Source organism: Lagopus muta, chromosome 1 (assembly GCF_023343835.1).
Source record: "Lagopus muta isolate bLagMut1 chromosome 1, bLagMut1 primary, whole genome shotgun sequence".
NCBI classification, from domain to species: domain Eukaryota; kingdom Metazoa; phylum Chordata; class Aves; order Galliformes; family Phasianidae; genus Lagopus; species Lagopus muta.
The window spans coordinates 103,684,642-103,711,484 of NC_064433.1; the positions used below are offsets into that span (position 1 = coordinate 103,684,642).

General features: G+C 42.0%; 1 protein-coding gene across 14 annotated transcripts in view; it reads right to left on the reverse strand.

The window, feature by feature from the left end:
• Window positions 1–1,100: 1,100 nt before the first annotated feature.
• The window catches only part of TIAM1 (TIAM Rac1 associated GEF 1), a 172,192-nt gene continuing 146,449 nt past the window's right edge, over window positions 1,101–26,843 (reverse strand). For 11 of the 14 annotated variants that reach the window (XM_048934118.1, XM_048934121.1, XM_048934120.1 and 8 more), the window contains 13 exons: window positions 24,530–24,633; window positions 16,436–16,615; window positions 15,943–16,011; window positions 15,518–15,643; window positions 13,257–13,365; window positions 10,900–11,079; window positions 10,657–10,775; window positions 8,810–8,918; window positions 7,653–7,711; window positions 6,628–6,730; window positions 5,775–5,862; window positions 4,781–4,953; window positions 1,101–2,820 (listed from right to left, as the gene is read on the reverse strand). In XM_048934118.1, the coding sequence (XP_048790075.1) occupies window positions 2,348–2,820; window positions 4,781–4,953; window positions 5,775–5,862; window positions 6,628–6,730; window positions 7,653–7,711; window positions 8,810–8,918; window positions 10,657–10,775; window positions 10,900–11,079; window positions 13,257–13,365; window positions 15,518–15,643; window positions 15,943–16,011; window positions 16,436–16,615; window positions 24,530–24,633 (1,892 nt within the window). In that variant the 3' untranslated portion in view covers window positions 1,101–2,347. Of the gene's footprint in view, window positions 2,821–4,780; window positions 4,954–5,774; window positions 5,863–6,627; window positions 6,731–7,652; window positions 7,712–8,809; window positions 8,919–10,656; window positions 10,776–10,899; window positions 11,080–13,256; window positions 13,366–15,517; window positions 15,644–15,942; window positions 16,012–16,435; window positions 16,616–20,170; window positions 22,157–24,529; window positions 24,634–26,843 lie in introns of those variants that run through there. The other 3 variants (XM_048934128.1, XM_048934130.1, XM_048934129.1) reach the window with 3 other exon arrangements.

Here is a 26,843-nt window from a genome sequence, read left to right on the forward strand (position 1 = left end):
ACTGGGCAAATATTTGCATCCAGCATTTGGTGTTCCAGTCTGGTTTTCCATTTTCTAAAGGGCAAGGCTCCTGACCTTTCACTCATAGGAAAAATGAAGTTCTGCACCCGTGGCCAAAGGAGAAGTTCTTTACCCTACAGCCCAGATTCCACTGAACTGCAGAGATGAGGGCTTTGCTGAGAGCTGCAGCTGGAGGAACCCATTCCAAAGGAGCATCTGCACAAAACCCAGAGTGTGCAGCATGAGAGGTGAAAACCTGACAAGTAAAGAGACCCCACAGGCTTCAAAGGCAAGGAGTGGATCCCACAGCTTCAGCTGCTGTAGGATTTGCTTCCTACTTGCTTTCTGTGATTCTGTGTGATTCACTGAGAAGGGCACCCATCTTGGAGAATATGTACACACAGCACTATTTCGACTTTTTTTTTTTTCCAGTATTTTATTTCTGACAGGCATTTACAACGTTCCATTCATAGAACTAAAAACATAAAAATAGACCTTCTTTCAGCTTATAAAAGAAATATATAAGAACCTTTGACATAGACATGTCGTGACATTATGTACAAGAACAACGGTACCTTCCCAGTACCAGCCTTCCAGTATTCCAGAACTGACTGTATTCCACTGGGTACAACATAGGACAGCTAAAACCTCTGCTTTTCTAGTATGCTGGGACACAACTGATGGGTAGATGATATAAAACAATGATGTGATCATACAAAGGGTATAGAAACCTTTCTAAAGCTTTTACGAAACAAAATGAGAAGATAGCAAAAGGTTAAGAGAGAAAGCTTTCATAAGAACAAGTATAGTGCACCAGAAACCAGAAAGGGGTGGAGGAGAGGGGGATATGCTAAGTGGGACACAAAGACAGTGATGGATTTTGGGGAGAATAATTTTCGTTATGTTTTAAAATATAGTCAGAGTGGATTTTATAAAATATAATCCTAAAGTTATTATAAAATTTCAGGTTTTCAAAGTACCTACTGATGTGTCAAACACCAACAGATACCAAAAAAAAAGAAAACTTCATATAATCTTCTTTTTTTTTTTTTTTTTCCTCATAGGTGAAACTGAAATGGGAAAAGCTATATAAATTCTTAAAAAAAAAAAAAAAAAGTGCTATTTGTGTTTTGCATTTGGAAGTCTACTTAAAAACCATTTTAGTCACATTTTACCCTGTTTCAGATGCTTAAATAAAAGATTTAAAATGTTGAAGAGGTTTAGAACTTGCTCATACTCTGTTGCGGTGGAAAAGCTTTCAAAAAGGAATTGAAATACACTAGTTTCACCCAAAGTAGGAGAATGGATGAGGTCAGTTTTTTTGGCCATGAATTCCCTGTCCCCTAAGCCCAAACTGTGTCAGAGAAAGCAGACCAAATGAATCCACAGTGCTGCTGCCCCATCGGCAGCGAGGTTGCACCACGGATCAGTTTGCTCCGCTATAATTCAGTAATGTCATTTTATTCTTTTTATTATCTAACTAAACTCCAGCCTCAAACATATACAATAATCCTTTTCTTGAAGAAAGTTATATCTAAATAAGAGTTTCCAGTTCATATTTGAATATAAAACCCACCATTCCTAACCCTCTGCAAAAATCTAGCCTTGTATCCTAGACATGGAGCTAAGCTAACACTGTAAAATTCTTATCCCTTTGTGCCCCTGCATCTCAGGTAAAATACAAAAAAATATGTCTTCAAGTGTTAAATTTGGATCTCTTAAGAGAGTTTGGCATCTTTACAACATTATGCAAAACTAGAGCTTCCAACATTGACATTAAATTAGACCAGCCACAGACCAAGAGGACTTAACACAACATAAATCCCAAACCTTTCCTCACACATTCCTAAAATACATGTATATTCTCTTACATTTAAAGAGGGAAAAGTAATAAGAATACTGCAACTGTACATGTTAAAAAGGCAGTTTCCTCATTCAGGAGATGAACCTACGGTTGACATTTTACGGCTATAAAACCCTTTGTTCGTTGTGCTATTGTATAAGCTAGTTTGCTGTACGTAGGTTAAGACATCCAGAGTAATTTGTTTTCCAGTGATTATATTTTCCCCATACTTAATTTCAGCCCCTGATTATGTTAGAATAAATAAAATAGTGTGAAAGCCCTTGGTAACGTAAGACAGGACCTTAAGGTTATTCCGTTCCAAGATTTTGAGCGTTTTACAGTTGCCTAAAGTGTGGCCGCATGGCTTCAGACCAATTCAGCTGCCATAATGGTGTGTGCAAGTGTGCAATCTATGGGGACTGGTTCTCGGCGGTGCACCGAGAGCGGGAGGGAGAGCGGGCAGGATGGGGGGACCTACGCATCTGGGCAGGGAAGGGGACCGGTTTAGAGCTCCGTGTTCAGTTTCCTGCTCGGGACAAAGTCTTCACGCCTGACCCAGATGACCTCCTCGCCGTGGCCCTCCACGTCACCGTTGATGCCGCTCAAGGCCGCCTGCTTCTTCAGCTGGGTCATCCTGGAGGCGTGCGTGTCCATGGCCGGGCGCGAGCGGTCTCCGCGGCACGTGATGGAGGCTGCCTGCAGCCGCTCCCGAAGGTCTCGGTCGGCTACGGCACCCCTCATGGCCTCACAGTACTCATCGTCATCGCTGAGGATGTCCGTTTCCTTGATGTCCTCCTGCTCCTCATACTGAGCAAGGTCAAACTGTTCCTCTACCCAGCGGTCAGTGTCCCCACCATGCGTGGGCTGCTGGGGCTCTTTTTCGGGGCTGCTTGTGAAGACGGCATCTGAGTCAATGGTAAACCTGTTTCGGGCCAGCCGCCTCCTCCTCCTCCCAAGAGACTTGCTTGGGGCTGACACTGCACACACACAAAGATAAAACCCCAGAGGCTTTTTACACACTGTACAATTCTCTCTAGAAAGTTAGTCTTCCAAGGGCCCTTTACGTAACACCGCTAGGCACAAACCAGGCAGACTCCCAAGAATGACCTAGGCATTCCGCATCCTCCCTGTGGGCTTCACTCAGCTCCTCGGCACAAGTCTCTCTCCAGCTGAAAAAGGGTTTTCTGCTACTCAGATCCATGGCTGGAATAATGGCCCACAATTACTGTTCCTCCTAAGTGGTAGGCAGCCAGCCAGCACAAAGTGCATCTGTTCAGCTCAGCTTCTTGCAAGAAGCACCCTGCCATCAGTACACAGCAAAACCCAGCTAGCCTTACACCTCAATACAGGAAATTGCTTTGTCTCGGGTTAGAGCAACATTACAGGTTTCCAAACAGCTACCTCAGTACTGAAGGTGCTGGAATTGTTGCTTTACCTATGTCACGTTTTCTATCCAAGCTGTGCTAGCCTTTTCTCCACTTTCTCCCTGCTAGGGAAAGGGGAGGGGGGGGGGGCGGAACCAACCCTTTCAGAAGTTCCTTACTCAGCATCAGCTGGACTATTAGATTTTGCAAAAGGCCCAATTAGCAAATTCACATCTTCTGTAGGAACATCATCCTAAGAGGCCTGTGAGACAAAAAAGCAGGGGATGAATCCTACAGCTGGAGGACTTGCAGCATCCCAGTACTTTACGTGCATACACTCAGTTCCGCTGCAAGCAGGTGAACTGTGAGGTTACAGTTTGTCCTTCTTCACCCAACAGCATCTTCGCGCTTGCAGAACATATTCATTAAACTCTAGCAGCCTGGGGAGCATGGGCTACATTTTAATATCCCTGAGCCTCAAAACATGCACAAAGGATAACAGCTAAGCTGTTGCAGATTTTAACTATAGTGAAAGATCTGGACTTCAAAAGATTTTCATCTCAGCAGAATTCATCATGCAAATGCACTGACAAGCCAAAATAAAATAAGGCCTGGCATCTACACATCAGCCCCACAGGCTGACTGTAGGAGCACTGTTAAGACCATTGCAATCTGGCCTTCTCTCGAATCTTCTTGCTTATGATTTTAAGCGTCTGCGAAGCAGATGGCTAACATCACTTCAAGTGAGAAGCCATGCTGCTAAAATTGCTATTGGTCTGGCCTGCCCATTACAGAAGAGGAACAGAAAGCCTGATTGTCTACACTGCTGGATCTAATGAGCAGAAAAAGAAAAAAAAAAAACAAAACAAACAGACCAGAACAAAACACGCAGCGGTGCTGTGTATTTTTCAGTTGGAAGCAAGTGTTTCATCCCTCCATCATTTAGTGTTCTGAAAATGAAAACCTGCTTTTCCCTGGGATTTTCTCACTGGTTTTGCCTGAAGTCAACTGAAAAGGAAAATCCACGGTTTAGGACAGACCATTACAATAAGAATATCAAGTGGATGCCTCTCAAAGTATGAGAAATAGAAGCATGTGCCTTTAGCCATAAGGCTGAAAAGGCTAAAATGGAGGGCATAACAAGCTGTCTCTTCAAACCACGCAGATCTTTCTTGTGCATTTTTACTTTAAAAGTGCTTGGGTTAGCTCAAAAATTCTGTACATGCTTCTGTTTAAAAAAATATGCAGTGGGTTTCTGCTTTCTTCAGTTGAGACCCATTTCTAGATTAAAGTGCACAGCCAATTGGTATCAACAGGAATCCCTTTTCTCCCTTCCATGCCAGGAGGACTGCTCTGAAGCTGAGCCTCAAGCGCAAAGCAAGGTAAATAGAGGCAATTTAAGGCTCTGGAAGAGGTGAAGCATGGAAAAAACAGCAGGGTTTTTTTGTTTGTTTGCTTGTTTTTCCATACACAAGAGAGAATGCAAATGGTAATGTGCAAGTATCAGACACCACCACATCCTACAATGGTGCTGGGGTTACTGGGATCTTGAAAGTCTGTAGCCCTACAGTACCTGCCCTGTTCATGGCTGGCCTTGCACCTTTTAGAGCACACAATCTTTTTCCACCAAAAGGAACATATTGCTGGGATGAGGGCAAACTTTCGGTTTTGAGAAGCTGCCTTCTGTGCTTATCCCGCAGAATCGAATGCACTGCCTTCAGAAAGTCCTTCCTGTGTTCTGGTGAACTGAAAAAGAGAGAATACAAGAGGCAGAGTTACCTCTTGCAAACTGCCAAAAGCTCACTGTAAATGAGATAATTAATGACCAGTACTGTAACTTAAAACCGCACACTGACTGGCATACATTTACTCCCAGGAAGACTCCATTTAAAATAGCATTTTCAAGGCAAAGCCAAATCTATAGTTATTGCAATAGATATCAAAGAAAACAAACACGCTGTTTATTAACAAATCCTGTTGCCATGCACTGCTTTTTCTCTAAAACCAACCACACACTTTGCTTTGTCTGATAAACATCAAGCTGACCTGTGGTGACTAATTAAATCTCAATTTGTAGCCTGTAATCACACACCAAGAAGTCCTGCAGATCTGTACTGCCTAATAGTGGGACCTGGCTTGATATCACCTCTGTTGGACCCTGGCAAGTTTGCAAGTTCTCATTTGAAGTCTAAAACACAGCAGGGCAACCACCACAAAAAAGACAGACAAAATTCATCTAAGGAATGACCAATGCCCTAAGGACAACAGTTGGAAGTTGCTGGCACCAGTTGTTGGTACCAGCTGAACAAGACATGTTAGCAGCTACCTGGCACAAAGATCCAGAAGTTTAATTGGATGTAAATTTGTGAAAGGAAAAGTGTAAAAAGGACATTCCTGTGAGTTTGATCAAATATATGCCTTTATCTTAGGTAGAGTTTCATAAAGGTTCTAACATGCTCTCCCTAATTTTCCCCCCAGACAGCTCCCAGACTGTCTTAGATGAATGATACAGGCAAACTGGGATCCATGGATGCAGCTGCCATTGGAAGATTTGGAAATACACTTACCTACAGCAAAGGTGAAACGTTCTTTCTGGCCTGCCTTCAGACTCAGATTTAACGTGGACAATCTCACATACAGAATTGGTCTCTGCATCTAAAGCAAAAGCAAACAGCACTTCATAAAACAGGCTCTCATGCTTAACCTTAGCTAGAATATTTATTCTGTAACCCTGAAAAATTGTTAAAGGTTGCGTGGGACAACAAATCATGTGTTGAAAATAATATTAACTCATGGATGAAAAGCAGTAGTGGGCAAGTGGCTAATGAAACAACACATAAATTGGCCAAAATCTAGTAAAGCTTCATATGCACTCACTCAGTACTATAAGAGTAACAGAAAAAAAAAAAGGCTTTTCAGGTACTCCATATATTCCAGTATTGCCATATCTTACAGGTGTAACTTCTGCAGACAGCTAAGCTACATGTTCCTTCCACTTTTGCTTATGTACCGGGAGAATATATTAAAAAAATCTCAGTCTTAAATAACGACCTTCACTGCCATTTGTCATCTGTCACAACAAAAAGAATTCACTAGCTCTGTTGTTTCATAGCTGCAAGATTTCCTTCAAGTCTCTAGAAGAGGAACAAAATGAGCCAGAGCCAGGAGCAACTTTGTTCAGGTTTTCTAAAACCTTGACTGCCTTCAGGAAAAAAAAAAAACTGACAAAGTGAAAATACAGAATTGGAGCTTTTGCCCCTTTGTTTCTCTCCAGGGTTGTTACTGCTGTTGATTGTGGATTCCATTGTCAGGTCCCCAGAGCTGCACACACATGCACTAAGGACAAACATCAGTTAGTCAATGAACGTTCCCAAAACAAAGGTTGAAAGGATTACCAAATTTCTGCAGCTAGAACATTACCTGCACTTGCCAATGCTCGAACCTGCAGTGCTTCCAAAGGTATCATGTGACGAAAGCGGAATGGATCCCAGTCTTCATAAATTGAAGCTCTATGTGATCCTCCCTGGGAGAATTTCAAAACACCATTAAGAAATAGGGATATTCAGATCTCAATGACAGTTGTCATTGCTATGCACTGAAAATGCCCAGCTAAAGAATTGTTGCAGTTCCTTTTTCTCTACATCATCTCAGTAACTAGCAACATTGAAGTGCCTATCTATGAAAATCTTGTTAAGTTCTGGACCAAAGCAACCATTAGACCAATGAACTCTTGTCAATTCCTTCAAGAATCATTTAAGACTAATCCTACACTTCCCATTGCACATACGCTCATGAATGCGCACTGATCTTGCTTTAGTCACTCCAAAGTCATTCTGTGTCCAGTCAACTTAAAAGATTAGCATTTCAAATCACACTTTTGGTTTATGCTGTATATGGGAAAATATATTCCCCATTGCATTAAGTCATGTGTTCACTGTGAAGCATAGCTTTAAATTCTGACTCCCGAAGGATCTGGTGATACATAGTGCTGGCACACCTTATTTGCCAAGAGCAGCTAGCACTTGCTCAGTGGCATTTAAAACTAACAGCCAGGACTGAAGCAAAGGCATTGTGTTTCACTAAGAAAGTCGACAGCTCTCACATTTGATTTGTATACACTGACTGAAGAGCCAAACACAAGAGACTCACTCAAGGTGGTACCTTGTTCCATGAAAGTCCACTCCACAGCATAGAGTGGATGTGGTAAGCAACATGAAGAGCCCAGCAGACAGTAAAGGATAAATTAAACAAACATTTGCAAAACATTGGCTTCAGGCTGAATAGGAAGCCACTCAGAATTCCTCAAATCCTCGTTTGCATGGTGGTAAACAAAGATCAGATATGCAAAAGCACACACAGGCAGCACAGCTTTATGGAAAGCAAATCTGGATTAGTGAACCACTACAAATGTACACAGCGGCACAGAAATGGTCCACACAACTTACAAGTTTCTTCTTCTGTTTGGAACCATCCTTGTACACAAGGACCACAGCAGTTTTGAACACTGGAGAAGAAAGTTAAAAAAAACAAAAGCCATGTAGTAAATAAGGTTGGGAAAAGGTTTCCTACATGCCCAAGCACACAGACATTTCAGCTCTTCAGACAGCCCTTAACTGAGTCAAGGAGGCATGAGTCATCCTAGCAAAAAGCCCAAGCTCAACAGCTTTTAGCACACCATTACTACATGGACACTTAATTTTGGACATTTTATTCCATCAGTTTAAAGCTGTTGGGAGTACTTAAAGTCGCTGCACATTCCCAGCAGCTTTCACGAGGCTACTCAGCTTCAAGGTTTCCCAGCTTACAGCAGTGCAGTCAATTTTTATATGCTCTTCAGAGCAAAGATGAAAGATTCTCCATTCATAAGCTGTTTGGTATAAAACAAAAATAAAATCAAAACCAGTGGCTTTCTAACCTGCATAGCTTTCTGAAAACAGCAACATAAAAACCTATCGCTTATGAAGAAGTCTAGGAACAAACAAAGCCTAACAAGTAATGCTGAGCTTGACTTAACCTTGAAAGTAACAAGTAGATGATTTGCCAATATAACTTTGCAATGTATCATGCTTCAGTGCAGTGGAAAGACCTTGAAATCTATGCCAACAGCATCAATTCCTCATCTGGCCACCCAAGAAACAGTACTTGGGAGAAAGACAGACTACTCTGAAGCAACTCTCTGGGAGTTCTGGCTTAGCTTTAAGTACTCTCTGAAGTTTAGATGCTCAAAACATTTTTGGCAGGAGGCATGAAGAAGAAAGGCAAAGCCTCATCAGGCCTTAGCCCTATCCAACAGGATGTGAAGCAGTTAGCGTATATCAGACTACCAAAATATATCTCTTCAGAAGCAAATATCTTTCTGCATAGTTCTCAACATATAGCCTGGAATATGGGTTTAAAAATCTCTTGCACTATTACAGCAATCACCTCCAATTATTTTTTTTTTTACCAAATTTAGATGAACACAGAACAGAATTTGACCAGTACAGTTTTAAGATCCAGCCAGTGTTACAGAAGACAATGCTCAATTACCTTCAACAAATATCTGGCAAGGAACATGATACAGTTTCTCACACATCTGAAATAAAACTACTAGGATACAAACCAAATGCTGCCAGCTCAGGTTCCTTCTTCCATTTCCCTAGTGAAGCAGGAGGATTAAGCCATATCACTGTGTTATGCAAGAGCAAATCCCCCATGGAAAGGTCTGCAACCTGTCAACCACAAACACATGCACAAAGAAACAGTGTATTTCAGTCCAAAGTTTTCTTTCTTGAATTTCAGTTTAAGAAAACTTTCCTGGACTTAATTCTAAAACAAACAAACAAAACACAAGTACATTTTTGGAATAAGTTATTTAACCAGATGACTGCAAGTGTGTGCAAACAGACTGACAGATGGCAGTAGATGTGTGTAAATCTTTAATTGGAGGGCATATATAAGAAACCAGACTCAGCCTGGCTCTCAGAATTTTACAGGCAGCCAGGACTGGCAAAAATGAGAAAAACATAAACACTTTCCCTTGTGTTTTTGTCTGCTCCTTTGCCATCCTTCCTCTTACCAGCTTTGTGATATTTCGTTTGAACATTTAGGCATACTCCCTCACACACTCACACTCATGCAGTTTGGGGTAAAGTTCAAAGATAGCACCAGAGTAAGCAATTGCAGCAACTTTCTCCCCAGATTTGCCATGGCTTGTGATTTCCCCCAAAGGTTCACTTTGAAAATCATACTGATGGAAATGGACTAATAATGGAGTTCTTAATGACTGCTGGGATACGCATACTAATGCCACTGCAGCAACCAGATCTTTTTCTTTGACTTCTCCCAAAGCAATAATCCAAGAGCAACCTCCGGTCTAGGGGCTATCCTTTTGCAAAAGCCAAACTTCACCCAGAGAAGGATATCACAGATAACATGAGCGAAACAACCTGAGCTCTCCCTGATGACAAGAGCAACACTAAGATACGTTTGTTGTCTCTTCTCCTAAATTAACACCAAGCCACAGCTGTCCTGACCCATTCTCCCAACTCCTCTTTGCCAGGATCACCACATCTTTGCCAAGGGCACCTGGTCTTCTCTGCTCTCTCCCACTCTGCTGTTATGTAATTTGCTCACCTAAAACTTTCCCAGGACCGTTCAATCCCACACCACCTGTATCCTGTATTTTCACAGCAGCTCTTAAGCTTGATCTTCATCTCAGTGGTTGGCAAAACCCTACTACCATTACTTCGTATGGTCATGTCTCTCTTGCATTCATCCATACCACACTCACACTGGCTCTTCAGCACTCAGCTTCAGCATGCCTCCACCTTTTCCTCAAGTCTCTCCTGACCTTGCCCATTACTTCACACTACTCTCCTTCATGGCACTGTTGGACCTCAGGCCTACATTCTACTCAGTAAACAAGCTATCCAAGTCTCAGTTTGAAACTTCAACACATCTTCCACAGCCTACTGCACCCAAGACTGAGCACATTCAACCTTCAGGTCAGCAAGATCTGGACTGAAGTCCGGGACTCTCATATATCAAGTCCACTAGCACACTTTCTGAATCAGAAATAGTAGTTTCTCGCACACTGGAACTCATTTTGATCTCTGTGAAGTGATTGAAGAGATAAATATAAGCTTGCCTCAGGACATCCATCTACTCAGACTGGTGGGATGACATTGTGTTGAGAGAGAAGAGCCAAAATATGGACATTAAAAAGTTGAACTGGGATTCTGAACCAAACACAACCTTCAAAGTGAATGAATGCACTTCTTTACATTGGTTCTACTCACTGAGCTGTATACAGAGAAACAGTTTTTTAATTGGATTGGGATTTACCTCTTTGCACAGGAACTACTTCAATGACACAGAAGGAAAGGCAGCTATTTGGTAAAATTTAACATTCACGCCACAGGCACCAAAAGAACAGCCTATTTATTTTCTTTACATATTGTTTGTTACCTCTTTTTTCTCTCCTGTTTGTTCTGCTATGAGTTGGTCAAACACTGCCCCATATTCTTCGTGGATTTTTTGCATTTCATTAATATGGCTGGCAACTTTGTTCATTGTTTTTATGGCCACTATAGAAGAGAGAGAAAATGGGAAGGAGATGAAAAATATTTTTAAACCTTTGAAAGGAAGGGCAGGAGAAGGGCTCCGGACCAGAAGTTAAAAAGAGAAGAGGAATGTAGGTTAACTCCATACCATCAAGGTGATAATGTTCTTCACTGTCTACATCAGTCAGAGCAAAGAGCTCCTTCAGCAGGAGAGGGTATTTCAGTATCCTCTGGATGGGTTTGATGAGGTAAGACTCCAGCGTGGAAGAGTGCTGCCGTCTGGGATTCTGAGCATCCAGAAATGCCTTGAAAGCAGTGTCTGTCTTGGCTAAAAGATTAAAATGAAGCAATTGCATAAATCAAAAATCATAACAGCTGTCCCAAGAAAGTGACTTTTTGAGCATTGAATTCATTTATCTGTAGACATTTTGCAAGGAACTGCAGGTTTATCAGATGATCAGTGTTACTGGGATTATGCATTTCAGGTTTTGTGCTATTGTCACTTTGCCACAGATAAGCTATTTATGAGTTAATATGAAGTAATACCCACTGTACCAAGACTGAGTACACTGTACCCAGTGTGATTTCACTATACACCTCATTTCTGGCCCTGCCACTATTTGAGAGCAGCATAAACCCTTTTAATCAATTGTTTCCTTTACAAACAGGCTCAAATCAGAAATCTGTAAGAAATCACAGCAATCATCTGGTCTGACAGTCAAGCCCACAGTATTAGCAAGTATGGTTATTTTCTCACATCATTATATCTCAAGTTGCATAAATAGACAATAAAATACAATAATAAATAAATCAAAAACCAATACAGAGGCAGGAAGCAGTAAATTCATACACCACATTTTGAGAGTGCAAGCAGACTGGGTACCTGATTGCTATCATCTTTTCTACCTTATTGCTACCAAATGTATAGAAATAGAAATACCATTTAACTGTTCCTTCTTTTACTAGAGCATAAAAACAGAGAGCAAAGCATAGATAAAGTTTTTTTAGATAAGAATAGATAAAGAAATTTTTAGACATACAAGTCATTTAGTGCAGAAATAATCCCCACAAATGCTTTTATGAGAGCTGCGATTCCCTGCTAATGTTGGGTGTTTTGTTGGTTGGTTGACTGTAGTTTGGTTTTATTTTTTCCTTCCTCCCTCAGACAGTCGCCTGATTTCAATAAACAATGTCAGTTTCAAATCCAGAAGCCACCTGCACCTCAGCTGAGGACACTACTTCACACTTGAAATACACTCCTGGGTTTTTTTTAAGAGATTTACCTCTGGAATCAAATTTGAAGTTCTGTCTGTGTCATAATTCAAACACAACCATTTTTCATTCATAAATATAGTCAGTAATGAAAAAACAACAAAACAGAACAACCAGAACTATGTACTGTTTGCTCTTAGCATTAAGGTCAAGCAGATTGCAAAAGAAAGCAAGAATGTGACCAGCAACAAATCATTTATTCATGCATTCCACTGAGCTGCCAACTATTCTTTGCAGCATGGCAAATGAGAGTTTACAAGAAGAAATGAAAAAAGAAACCTGCAAACAGAAACAAATCAAACAGTCCACATGAGCTTTGTATTGACAGACATCCAGATGTTCTTTAAAATAAAGAACATCCCATTTAATGGCATTGCTCCCACAACTGGAGCCATCTATTTATTTAACATCTCAGCCAGAAATTAATTGCATGAAGCACTGCTAACTCTAAGAGATTAACACTTTCATGGGACAAAAACATCCCTCCAAGTCAAGGAGGCCCACGATCAACTGTATGCCAGACCACAGTTCATTTATCTCCACTTCAGGAAGTTAAACTCTAGTAGGAATTTATACATGGAAACCTCTCAGGCAAATGGGATCAAAAACAAGAGGAGGAAGAGAGGGTAGAGAAAGCACAGCTAAGTTTAAATATTTAGACAGCTTCCATAAAACAGTCTCACAGGCTGATCTTTTCCTAGCAGCTGTCAGCATTCAACCACATTTGCTGGAGCTTTAATGGAATTGTCATGAGCATGGATTCACTGCACACACTCTAAAAGGAACCAGAGGTCATCACCAGTTCCGGTTCCAAAGTACACAGTGATCCATTAGTGCAAGCCACATTGCCCAGTGATGGGAGACTTTTTACTCCCTGTACGACTGAGGGGGAATTTGATGTGTTGGAGAAGTGGAGGAAAAACTGCATGTGAGGTTAACTGCCTCTTGTAATGAGCTACTTGGGTATGATCACATCAGTGGTGGTCCACAAACATCTACGGCAGAGTTCTCTGTAAGCCTGTCAAGCCAGACAGGCTGACTCCCCTACCACTGTAAGAACTCACAGAGAGCAACCATACACACGTGTCCCCAACTCTCCATCACAAATCTTTGAGTGGTCTGGTGTGCAGTAGCCACATTTCATCCCCCACACAGACATCTGTGACAGCCCAGACCAGTGCATCATTGGCACATATCTCTCTCTGGTCTGTCTGTCCAACACACAGCTCCTACCTTTCACCAGCACTTTTGGGACTTTCGTGTGGCTGGCACAGAAGGCACTGTACAGCTTGAAACGGTCGGCGTAGTAAAGGAAGGATCCACCCAAGGAAAACAGCACTTTCTAGGATTAAAAAAGAAAAGCATGTGAAGACCAGTTAGTTATTTTCCCTCCTGGAAAGCCACCTAAAGTCAAGCTAGCAAGAAGATAGGGGACTTTCACAGAGAATTGTGTGAAAGCACTGCTGTTCTAAACACTGCCTTAAGTATCAATTGTGGTTCCCAACTGGGAGCCTTCATCAGCAGAGAAAGGTCAGAGCAACAATGCAGAGATGTCTTGCCAGATTGATGGGAGGAGTGAAAATGGGGTTTTCCTCCCTGACCCTACAATGGGGTAGAAGCACAGAGGAAGAAACAAAACGCAGGAGTGGGATGGAGGGTTTTCATTTAGCTGTCAGATGACAGATACTGCATTTTTCACAGGGTTTTCACACCATGTAACAGAAAATAGGACCAGCTTTGGTGCCAGAATCCAGCCTGGATACAGGCTACATGGTTAACATCATTAGCTGTGTTCCCAGTCAGGCTGATCTGCAGACACCACTGACTAAAGAGGAACTAGCTTCACAGCTCCAGAGATATATTTAAATGCTTGAGCTGAAGATGTTCTTGTGGCCAGACACCATAGGAGGGACTGGGTGTGTCCAAATTCACAATGGACCAGTCATTAGGGAACTGCAAGCAGGACTGGTATCCCTCTGCACAAAAAAAAAAGCAAGGTCCCTACTCTGCTGAAAATTAGTTTGTGTTATGGTTCAAATATAATACAGATGTTTATGTCACAGTCAAGCCTTTGCTCCACCACCCACCAAGGAACAACAGCATGGTGAAAGGAGACGAGACAACATAGGCAGTTTGCCTACAGTCAGCAGAAGGAAGCAAACTGCAGAACTGAAACCAAGTCCAGACATCCCATTTTGCAACTGCTTTTAGACTACGCCCATAGGACAGAGCTGAAAAATAAATCTGATGCACATTTTATGTAGAAAGGTAGAAATAATCTCACTCAGAACAGAATTCTCTCCATGAGAAAGACTCTTCCAGAAAGACTCTTCCTAATTTCTCTCCTCTACCTAAAAAGAGTCAAACTTTTTTTTTTTTAGTGGGAAAGCCTGTGCATTTGCATTCTCCATTAAAGGCACATTTTCTACAAAGCCAAAGTTAGGATAGCAGCATTTATGATTGATGCTGATTTTTAATGAATACCTGACAGCAAGAAGCACAGAAACACACACAAAGACAACTGTTTTCAGCAGTTTTTCCACGTCTGTAAGTTGGTCAAAGTGCTATCCCAATGGATTTATTATTATTCATCACAACATTCTGTCCTCTACCAAGGTGAGCTGTCTAAGCATGAAAAAGTTCCCCAAAGACAAAACTGTTTGAGCTGCTTGCCAGAAATCTAATACATCACGTACTACAGAAGACACAAAACTATTTCTTCATTTTACTTTTTTTTTTTTTTTCTTTTTTTAATGAAATATATATGTCTCTAGTTTACACTTCTAACTTTCATGCACAAGTGTCGATACTTGGAAGCAGTTGCTGTATAGTTCTGCTATGCTCAAAAAGCCTAACTGCAGAACTCAATTTATATTCTGTTCCATAGCCCCAGTGGGCTTCTGAACTGCTATATTAGACTTGTCAGAACAAAAATCTTATGTAATATTCCATTTCTAGTTTTTCTTTACAGCTTGAGACAAGAAATCTGACAGAAGAACAAGAATAGTATCTCTAAACACATGGTGTTACATACTTCTAGTGCTCTGTACAGCTAAATGTAACACAAAGCAAAGTAATAGCAGGATGGTCTTCCAACAACCTCAGTACTAGCAACCAATCTCAAGCATAAGTAGATGCTGGTTTTCACAAAAAGAGTGACAGCAAGTAAAACAAATACAATAAAGAGTGTTAGAGGACAACTTCCTAGATTATAGTTTATCATTTATTATAACATTAAATTGTGAGCCTACTCTGAATGTAGATAGAATCATAGAATGGCCTGGGTTCAAAAGGACCACAGTGATCATCCAGTTCCAACCCCCTGCTGTGTGCAGGGTCGCCAACCAGCAGACCAGGCTGCCCAGAGCCACATCCAGCCTGGCCTTGAATGCCTCCAGGGATGGGGCATCCACAGCCTCCTTGGGCAACCTGTTCCAGTGCCTCACCACCCTCTGAGTGAAAAACTTCCTCCAAATAATAGATAATGAGTTTACCTTAAATTGCTCAACTTTTTCAAGCTTTTCCAGGTCTGGAACCAGCCTTACTCCATCTTCAAGAGTTTTCAGGAACTCTACCTGAAATGCTACCATTTCAGTCAGATTCCCGAAGAGAACATCCAGCTGAAAAGAGGTAAAAAAGCAACATGCTGAAAATACCACAGTTAAGGTCACTTCACAACTAAATCAAGTCTTCTAGAACTTCAGCAATTTTCAGTCCAGTCGTATAATCAGAGTGATGTTTAAGATAAAAAACACAAACTATCCATTATTGTACCTTTACACTCTGCTCAATGAGCTATTTTAAAAGAAATGGAATTCAAAATTTCTATCAGAGCTCACTGAAACAAGCAAATTTAGGGGTGTGGAGTGGGGCATGTATGTAAGCTATCGAACTAAAAGATAAGCACTAGTTAACATACCTCATCTGGTGTGAGGAACGTTTCTTTCTGTAGAGGCTTCAGATATCTCTCCATTAGACAGTTTAGGTCCTAAAAATTCAAAAAAAGATTCCCATGTTGGTTCCTTGAACTCTCTGAACATTTATTGAAGTGGCTAAGATCACAGTTTTCCTCGTGTATGGATTTTTCCTCCCCACACATAAGACGAATCAGATTTCACTGAATCTATGATTGTGTAAGAGGAGACACACAGATTTACTAAGAAAACCTATACAAGATTTCACAGACCACCGTTCCTCTGCATTTCTGTCAAGTGAAGACATTTCAATATTACCGAATATCAATTTTGAATGCTGACTTACTTCAGACAGTTGATTAAATTACTATTTAGTGACAGATTGTAGAATCCAAGAAGAGACACATGCACAAAATAGGACTTGAAGTAGAGAAGCGGCTAACAAGGCTTTCCAGAAGGAGAAACATTAGCAGACTGAAACATATCAAAATCCCCTACTTTGACATAGGTGCGCTCTGTTTCGAGAAGTTCGCAGATGACCTTTCGCAGTTTATCTGCATCTGTGAGTTGTCTCATGGTGGCCAGCTGGGGTCCTGTGAATTCCTGAGGATGAGCACTTGAGTCAGAAGGGTTCATTTCATGAAGACTGCGACAGAAAGCAGCGACCTGCTCTGTACTCTTTAAAAACAAGAAAGAGGAAAGGCCAGTGGTAATAACTGAGGCAGGAGTTGCAGGAACAAAGGAGTTGAGAACCTCTGCAGTTATGAAGTTGCAGTCACCAAAGTCTAGAAGTACACACATTATTTCATATATATATTTATCTACCCTCTTTCAGTGTCTAAGGGTAAAAGAAAAAGAGTTGCACAATTCAAGTAAGGTGAAGTGTTGTCTGGCAACCTTCCTGGTTTCAAAGGAACATGAACTTTAATAGGTTTGTATAGCATTTAGGATTGAAACAAACAAACAAAAGGGCCTGAGAAGTGAGAACTAAAAATTATAGTGCCATCAAAACACCCAAGCCCTTTTCAAGTTCCGTGATCTAGTTTGCAATGGACCTGTAAATGGCTGTGTCAACACAGCCAAAGAGACAACATGGCGATAGAAACCCTTTGAGATGTTTTATGGGGGGGGGAGGGGAGAGCCATCTGGGTAACCAAAGCCTCAGGCTTCAAAGCTTTCTGGAAAGTAACTTGAGTTTTTGTTCTGGGTCTGAAAACACAACTTGCAGGGTATATTTCCTCCTTATGCATCAGGTTTTTCAGAGCTGCTACATATCACTGGTTTCTTTAATGTTTAATTATGTCTCTATATAAAGAGAATTATCCTCCCTTCACCTCCTCTCCTTAGATCACCTGCCTGCATCTTTCATTTCACTGCAAAGTTTGGAGCAGGTACAGTCTCCGGTGTCAATGACGACAGTCCCAGGCTTCTAGGATTGCCAGCACAGCAGCACACCCTATCTCCTTCCATCCCCGAGACCCAGTGAGAGCTCGGGAGGGAAAGGAGCTTCTTTACTTGATCACACCTCTCTAACCTTCTGTGTTTAATCCTGCCACGGTATCTTAAACCAGATTTAGAGACTTCCCAGCATTACCTCTATATCCCTCCAGTCCACGCTGAAACAACTTACACCAAATTATCCTGTTCAAACAGAAAACATGCAGGGAAAGGGGAGAGAAGAAGAAAGAGAAAAAAAAAAGCACACCACCGCCTCACAGTTCAGAGACAGAGCCCTGCTCACTGGGAGATCACTCCCACCAGCCAGTACCAACAGCAGCATCAGGAGCCTGAGCTACCTGAACCACCCCACACCTTTGTGGTGATTCAGTGCAAAACATTCTCTGCATTTGTTAAGCTGCATCACTTGCTCACACATCACTGTTTTCCTATCCATTCACTTGCTAGACTAGAAGGCCATGAAGCTCAAGAGGAATATTAACAATTTTAGTGGCAAGAAAGGGATATCCTTCCATAGAATAATAATTAGAATCATTGAGGTTGGAAAAGACCTCAAAGATCCCCCAGTCCAACCACCAGCCCATCCCCCCCACGCGCACTGCCCACATCCCTCAGTGCCACATCCACACGGCTCCTGAACACCTCAGGGACGGTGACTGCACCACCTCCCTGGGCAGCCTGTGCCACTGCATCACTGCTCTTGCTGAGGAGAAATTGTTCCTAACACCCAATCATCAAACACCTGCTTTCCCGGAAGGTGTCTTATGGCTGTAAATGCTCACCTAAATGTCCCACTGCAAGGCATCTCAATACAGATACTTGTTACGCAAAGGATAATTTTCATCAGGACAAAACTGTAAGCAATTAAGTAATGGTAGCCAACCGTCCATACAAAAATGCCTCTTGGACATGGGTGCTCACAGGGAAAATACTCATCTTTGGTATGAGATTTAAGCTCAGATCAGGCAGAAAGAAAAAGCATGGTTAGAAAAAGAAAAACTAGTGAGTCAAATCTAAGTTAGCTTCTGGTAACAGAACATGTCAGTGAGTGTCAGACTTATCAGTCAATGTAATTCCATTTATTTCTCTCTGTGCTTGCCAGACCCATAAGTACAAAGCAAACCCAAACCTTTAGGTTAAACAATACGTTTCAATACACATGATCTTGATCTCAACAGCTTCAAATCTAAAAAAGTGCAGTCAGTTAAAGCCTAGATTCAGTGGCAGTGCAAAGAAACAACTGCCCAGTTACCTGCTTTGCTGCAAAGAGACAAAGGACTGATAGTTAACAGTGGTGAATGAAGGCCTGCAGAGACCCAAAATAGGCTGGGTTTTCCTCAGAAATTCTTGAAAAAATAATTTGAGGAAGTCACACCCAGTGGCATTTTATTTTAAGAGTCAAGTGTGCAACTAAAAATAGTTACAGTATACAGAATACAGTATAAAAATCAAACTCCCAAGTGTTTTCAGCAGTTTGTGTGTGACAGCCTGCAGACAGCTCACTGTGCTGTGCATTCACTTGCATTAAGCTACAGGGAAAGATGGGTCACCCAGAAAAAGAGAGTGCAAATCCACTTAAGACTATGAAACACTAGCAGAACACTAACAAGCGGCTGAGAACTGGATAACTGTCATACAGGCACAGGTTCTGACCTAGTGGGAGCACTTACACCTATGGGCCAAAAAGGAAGTCCAGAGACTTGTAGAAGCCTTGTCTCCATGCGTGCATGCTCTGTACAATGCTCACTGACTTCACCCAGAGCCTGCTCCAGCCAGCAGCAGCTCTCACTTCTGCCTTGCCACTTTCATGCCTTGCATTTTTTGCTCATTTCCCCACAAGCACCATTCGTCTTGTACTCTCCAGGCAGACAGAAAGTCTCAAGCATGTTTATCTTCACAAACCTGCTCCCTTGCTTGTTCACTGAACAAACTATTCCATTCCAGAACGCAGTCATTTCTACCTCATGCTTAAAAATCAACTGCTAGACAGAAAGCAGGTGCATGTTGGACCTAGAGATGTTCAGAACACAGCTGTTTGCTTATAACTCTCAACCAGTACAAACAGAAGCACCTCCATCCCCATTTTCCTAGAGAAAATTGAAAGAACAGAGTAGGCCTGGAACAGAAACAGATCCCTTTGTCTACCTACACCAGCTCTGTTTGCCAGCTGCTACTGAACAGTGATTTCTCCAGAATTAGTGCAATTACTTTAGGCACAGCCCTGCCAGCAGTCCCATCCAGCAGCCTTGACATGAACTGGACTTCTTGCACAACAGGGCTGCAAGGCGAGGTTTGTTTTGCCTCTGCATTAACCCCTCCTCTGCAGGGGACTCAGCAGAGGAACTAAGCTCACATCCTTCTGATTGAGGAGGGGGAAGTCCTTTACTCACTGTGCGCGTTAACAGTGCCCACAGATGGGAGGTTTGGCTGCCTGCCCTACAGTTGTGGAAGTGGACTGCAATCTCCTCTTGTGCTCACCTTATAGAAAGACACGGGTGCAGAGGCATCAAACAGAATGCCTTGTCAAACTGCATGCAACATCTCTGCTTTGCACCACACAGCAAACTTGAAGCAATACTGATTTCCCAAACAAAACTCAGGCAAACTGCACTCTCTCATGCACTGGCAGAACCGTTAATGACATTGCACAATAACAAAACGCCTCTGCAGGGTATATGCATAACAGCTCAGCCTTAAATCTATAACCTTACAATTAAAACAGCACGAAAATTTGTTTAGCTGCTAATTCCTTAGACTAGAAGTCGATTTGCTCACCAAATACAGCATACGGTACAGAGAGTCGCCGGATCCCACAGCGCTTTCGTTCTTGAGTTTACGGTTAACTCTCCGCAGAGCCGACATGGCCAGGAAGGCAGTGCTAGCAGCACTGTCACTCCGTGCTTCCAGCCTCAGCTGTGAAAAAAATCCCGGCTCTCCACATATTCAGCTGATCTGAAATGCTTTCCCACTTCAGAGAGATATCCTCACTTGAGACATGCAGAAGATGGCCACACTTTAACAAGAAGGGGCAGTGACCGTATTTATCCAGGCAGAGCCTTTCCTCGTGTGTTGTTTGCCGTGGGCCTCATTCACTCACCACATCAGCTGGAATTAAAGGCTGCCCAGGAGTTGCAGCTGAAGATGTAATGCTGCTTTTCACGGAAACATGTAGAGGATAATTTCAGCAGAAAGGCTGAAATGCAGCAAAGGGGAGGTGAAGGCAGCCCTGGAATATAAATGTCTCTTGCCTGTGGCGGAGCATGAGCCAATTGGCTACGAACTGCACTGCCTAAGAATATTAAACATCTGAAGGGACAGAGGCAGAGAATTAAAGGAACTTTAAAAAGCCAGTTATGCTGCTGGCAAACCTACCCCTCAAATCCCCACTTTAATCCTTTCACATCTATTGCAGCACACTGAAGATTTTGAGACTTAATAATTCTGGTCTTCAACAATGCCTCTCAGAGAAGATGACCTATTTTCCTTCAAAAAAATATCTCTAAGTACTATGAACATGTACACACACACACAGACATTACAGCACACTCCCCAAAGCACAAGTGCTGCAGGGTAATTAGCTCCAGTTTCAAGATGCAGATGCCTTAAATTAAAAACAAGGAGAAACGGATGTCCTGCAATATTATAACTGATTGCCAGTTTGTTTGGTTTTGTTTTTCAAACATCCTCACCATTTTCAGAGGACCGCTATAGGGAAAAAAATACACACAAAGACTCATCTTGTGATGTACCACAACAAGTGTCCTAGCTTTTGGTGACCTGCAGCATTAAGTGCTTAACACATATACCCACTTTTCAGGGCACCTCCTTAAATCCTTCATTTATTCTACAATATTTAAAAGGTCAAAATAGGTCACCACAGAGGCAAGTAACTGTTTAAGACTTAATTACTCTGCTCTGAAAGGTTTCTGCTCTGAAAGTATTCTGCCAACTGATAGAGAAGAATCACCAAATTTCCACACAAAGCCTGAAAGTTCAGTTCACACAGTGGATGAAAACAAGCGCGAAGAGGTGGCAGAAAGCATGCTTTCCTCTCCCTGCTACTCCTTCCCTGCTATCTCCTCCCCAGCACTGGCTCTCACACAAAATGGAGAGAGGGAAAGCAAGCAGCATATCCTAGGGAAGAAGCAACTAGGAGTACAATTCAGGTCACTGTTGGTTGCACCTCTTAAAGGGATGCTCGCTGGTGTTTACAAAGATTAAAGCCCAAGAGGGCAGGTTGATAAAGAGAAGGCATTGTGAAATTGGATAGGGAGCAAGCTCAGAGAACAATGGCTATCCCATACCACTGCACTGCAAATGCCTCAAAATACTACGTACCAATTTCCAAGGCAAGTTATCAGAAACAGCTTTACAGTCATCTTACTTTGGTTTATAATAGCTCATTTGAGGATAACGGAAGAAGTAAATTCCATGTTATTGGGTCTGTAGGATACAGAGGACACAGGATTTTCAGAAAAGGGAGGAATCCTTAAAGCTATGGGTACACTCTCCAAATCCACCACCACCAACAGCTTGGAGGCTTTTGCAGATTATGAAACAAATACACCTGTATGGAGCAAACACACACCCACATGCACACATGCCAGGCTGGGGGAAGGGAAAGAGACAGCTGGAAGGGAGGAGAAGGAGGAGATAAGCCACGTTCAGGTACCTCCTGTGTTACTCATCTAAGTATCACCTACACGGCAAAGCAAACAGTAAGGCACGAGGGACCCAAGCACAGCTATTTGTAGGATTTCCCACCACTTACCTTCATAAAGAGCCTACCTAGTATGTGCTACAAGAACACATGAAGGACAGCTGCAGCACTGTGTTCCTCTCCTTTTCCCATGAATTATTAACTCCCATCTAGAAATGGCAAGCTGGGAAATTTCCTTCAAGGAGCCAGCATCTCTCCTCCTCAGCAGCACTCCGCAGGCACCAGCAGACCACCGTGGAGCGCGGATGTTTGCAGGATTAAGCCTTGTCTCAGAATCGTACTATCACAAGGCACAAAGCAACCCAAGCACTATTTTAAGATCTTCAGTTGCTAATGCTGCATCTGTGCTGAAGGATGGGGAACTTAGCATTTAGCCAGGAGGCTCCAGCGTAGCTCAACTGGATTTCCTCTACTGCCAAGGGGTGAATGGATAAGAGCACTCCTGCCCTGCTTTTGCCAAGACGGGCAGTAAATAATTACAAAGTCTCTTTGTCACTCCACCATCTGAGGGAGCCTAGAAATCCTGGTGGCAAAGGTGATACAAGGAGTGTGCCCCTCCATGTGGCAGGAATTCAGCGTTTCACTTCCCACATACAAAAATAACCTGCATAAAACAGCACTGAGGACACCAGCTTAATCTTCTGCTCCGTAATCCTATGAGCATGGGAACGGTCAGCAGTGTACAGACAAGAAAACACCTTTGCTGTTATCCTCACCGTACCAGCCAGGTGCTGATTTTCCATGGAGGAAAACACACTGAAGATTCCTCACAGCCCACACAGATCAGCTTTTCCAAGAACACAGAAAGCAAAAGGATTAGGAAAACCCTCCTGTGGATTTAGCTTTTTTTGGTGGGGTATTAGTTTTTTTATTTCCTCCCACCTACAGCACCAAAAAACATATTTTTGGTTTTTAAAAGAAAACATGCACTGAAGCTAACACTTCATTTACACAAGGATGGATTTCCCTCTCATTGGAAGCTTGTTAGAGTCACGAGTTACTCTTCCATTATATGAATATTAAGTATTAGAGCTGCTAGCACACATTTCTCAGTTTAACTAAATCTGCTGAGCCACAGAGCTAATCATGTAATCCCTACGTCTCGCTTCAGGCAATTACAGCTTTGAAGACCCAGAAAGCAAAATGCAAAATGGAGTCTCACAGCCTGGCCCAGCTCAGAAACAGAAAGCTATACAAAACACAGCAAGAACACTTATTCCCTAAGTAGCTATGTGCTATACTCGGCACTCTTCCACAGCTTCAGTGCTAAACAGAAGAGACTCTTCACAGAGCACGTGGAATTCCCACACACTTATAGTTAAAAATAAAGAAGTATCACCAAGCACTTCACTTGAGAAGAAATTCTTTGTACTTACAAGAAAAAGTTCTGCAGCAAAACCTGGAAGCAAGATGTTAAGAATAACCTCCTTCTTTGCCTGCAAGCTCTACATATATTTCATGCAGAGGAATGTTTTCTGTTATCTGACTTCCACTGTCTGGCTATCAAAGCCAGAACTACAGGCTGGAGTGACATAAGAGAACAGGAAACCAGAGGCCAGGGTCTTTTCCTTTTCCTACAGTAAGCCAGTAGCATAGAACAGGGACAAATTTAGGACTCTCTGTAATACACTGTAGCTAAAACAAGAGCTAAGAACAATCATCTGCATATAAGTACAGACTGAGCAAGATCTCATACTCACTAGATCAGGAGTTCTGGGGAAAATTAGCTATAAAATCTCACCATCACTTGCTCATGAAATACCTCAAAACAATCAGTGCCTTTAAAATAATCTCACTTGTTTCTGCCTCAAAAACCACTAATCATCACAGATAATGTTGTGTGAAGCTCCCCAGCACTAGCCTAAAGCAAACTACCAACTGCTGTGAAACCCACCCCCTAATATACAGCAATTAGTAATCCATTTGCACAACCTCTTAGCTGTAATTGAAGAATTATGCTTCAATTTAAGGTAGATGGGCCATAATTAGTTTGCATTTAAAAACTAGCACATGCACTATGCTACTGATTTAAGGAAATACTGTTTAATTTACAATCCTCCCGTGCCTTGAAATCAAGAAGGAACAAGAAATCATAATAGTCCACCTGACCTTCTGGTTTAGCTCTGGTGAAGAAGATGATAAACTAGCTCTTTTAAAAGCACATGGGAATACTGTCACAAGATAGTAATGATCCACCCCCAGAAAAAGGGTACAAGTCTTGTTCAAGAGATAGTGAAGTACTATACTGAAAGCAGTAATCTGTTACAACCAGTATCATCTGGAAAGACCTTAAAAGTAAGATTAACATTTTCCCAGGAAAGATGTTCTCATCGTGTACAGCTGAGAAGTCAGCACATCAGCTGTGAGCATGCTGTGCTTTCACTCTTAGACATGTGAAAATGAAAACTTCTCACCTTGCTCATCTTATCGGCTTCATCAGATGACTCCAAGTCTTGCACTTCTGCCTCCTCTGGTGCTGTCTCAACAGAGCTGTCCGGGTCGCCACAAAGCGAGTGCCCTGATGGAATTGAGATGTGTGTCAAAAGCCAACCATAATGTCCAAAAGTTTAACAAGGTGCAACAGATACAGAGCTCCCACAGACGGCCAGGCCGCATCCTGCATGCAAGTATACGCCAACTGACGTTATGCCAGAGGCACTCGCTGACGTGAAGGACTACCTTGGGTTACAACAGGGACCACATTCAACAACAGGTAAAAAAACCAAATAGATTATAGCCAGACATGCTATTTAGTTGGAAATTAAAAAGGCTGATTCAGAGATAAGGCTAAAACGCCACACTCAAATTCCTGCAATTATTATTAAGTCCTTAGCTGGCAAGCAATTGTCTGCCTTTATAACTCATTGGTTTCAAATGGAAACTGCAGTATGAGGTGGACGGTGCCAAGGCAGCCTTGGTCAGCCCTTCCTTGAGCAAGCTGAACCTGGTGATTTTAAGTAAAGTGCAGTAATATAACTGCTACTGAGTTTCAACACTGACTTTGTTGGAAAGAAAGCCTGTTTTAGAAGTTATTAGAAGCCTGTTGCTTCTGAAAATTTCACTTCATTTGTGTCAGTGCTTGGAAACAACTATGCACAGTATGCCTTCACGCTCCTCTGGAGACTGTTTCTGCTCTGTGATACAACTGCTTTGCAACATTTTGTAAATAAATGATGAATTACCTGCAAATGACAAAGGAATGAGTCAAACTAATCCCAGCCAAAAGTCCCATTTTTTTTCAGGAACTCACTTTGTGACTTAAAAAGCTCCAAGAAGCAGCACTATTATACTATAACCAGCCTTCAAGGGGAAAAAGACATCACAAATTAGAACAAGCACTGATGGAATGGTCTCTGCTAGGAAACTCCTATATGCCTCTGCTGAGCTTCAAGTCAGCATACAGAGACTTCCCAGAAGCTGAGTCCAGATGCTAATTCCTTTTGACCTTCCTTCCTCAAAGCCCATAGGGAAGAGTTTTTTCAGTGGTGGGGTTTTCACTCCTGGGGTGGACTGCGAAGGTTGTTTTCTGGGTACATCTCCCTGCCTGCATGCTGCCATGCAAAGACAGTGAACGTTCCACCAGGGATTATACTCTTTATTCCATTATGCTTACTCTTCAGATAATGCAGAAAAACCTAATCAAAATTCAATGGATGTAACAACAAAGAAAATCCATTCCAAATCAAGACTGAACAGTCACATTAGCACCTTTCTTGGGGAAAACACTGTTGTTAGCATGTAGCATTTCAACATATGGGGGAAAAACTGATGCTTTTCTATTACAGAACAGATTTTTGTGCAAGCTAATGCTTTTTTGGCTTGCCAGCCCTACAAACAGAGACAGCCCTGAATCCACTGGTCCCGCAGCCACCCTCTTATTCAATCCCAGGTTGAAACACAGGCTTTTGACATGGATTAAAAATAATTTAGCACATCAGATGTAGCATAATTTCTATGTTAGTTCCATGCTGACTCTCATGATCCTTGCTATTTTCAATTAGACATTTCAATTTAGGTAAGTCACATAAATTTGTCTAGAAGGAGCGTTTGGCTAGATAGTAACGCTGTAAGGAAAAAGGCCAAAGTGATAAAAAATAAGAGTAAAATGTGCTACATATCATAATTCAGTTTGAGCAGCCTGTGTTCACTGCTATTTATTTTCCACTACTGCATGAAATATATCCTACAGCTGTTTCTTACCCCCACACCAAGGCAAATAATGTTTGCTTGGGGGTTTAGAGTTTGGCTTTCAAGCTATCAGTTTTTCTTTTCCTGTGTATTAGAACAACACTTAATCTGTTTCCTGCAATGTAAACAGTCTTTCACTTATATCTTAATGAGCAGTCACACAGTGGATATGCTTAGGATATTTCTAATGTCTTAAGCTGCCACAGCCAGTGTCAACTTTAGTAGGAATCTGCTGGTTGTTAAACACGGGCAATCAGTTCAATACTGCTGCAGACTCCTGGAACAGCCTTCTAATTAATACCTTCCACTTACTGTCCTAATTCTGTTAGGTTCATTACATCATTCTATTTTTGCTTTGTAAACCTTTATTTAGCTCTGCAAAGAGCTCAGAGGACAATGTGATCACTTCCTCTTGTAACACCTGAATGCTGCCCAACAACAACCGTTTGTTAGGGACAAAAACATGTGGACTTCACTTGACAGTAATGAATTAGAAAGAGAAATTCCAAGAAGCAGCTGGAAAAGGGGTCAAGTCCATGT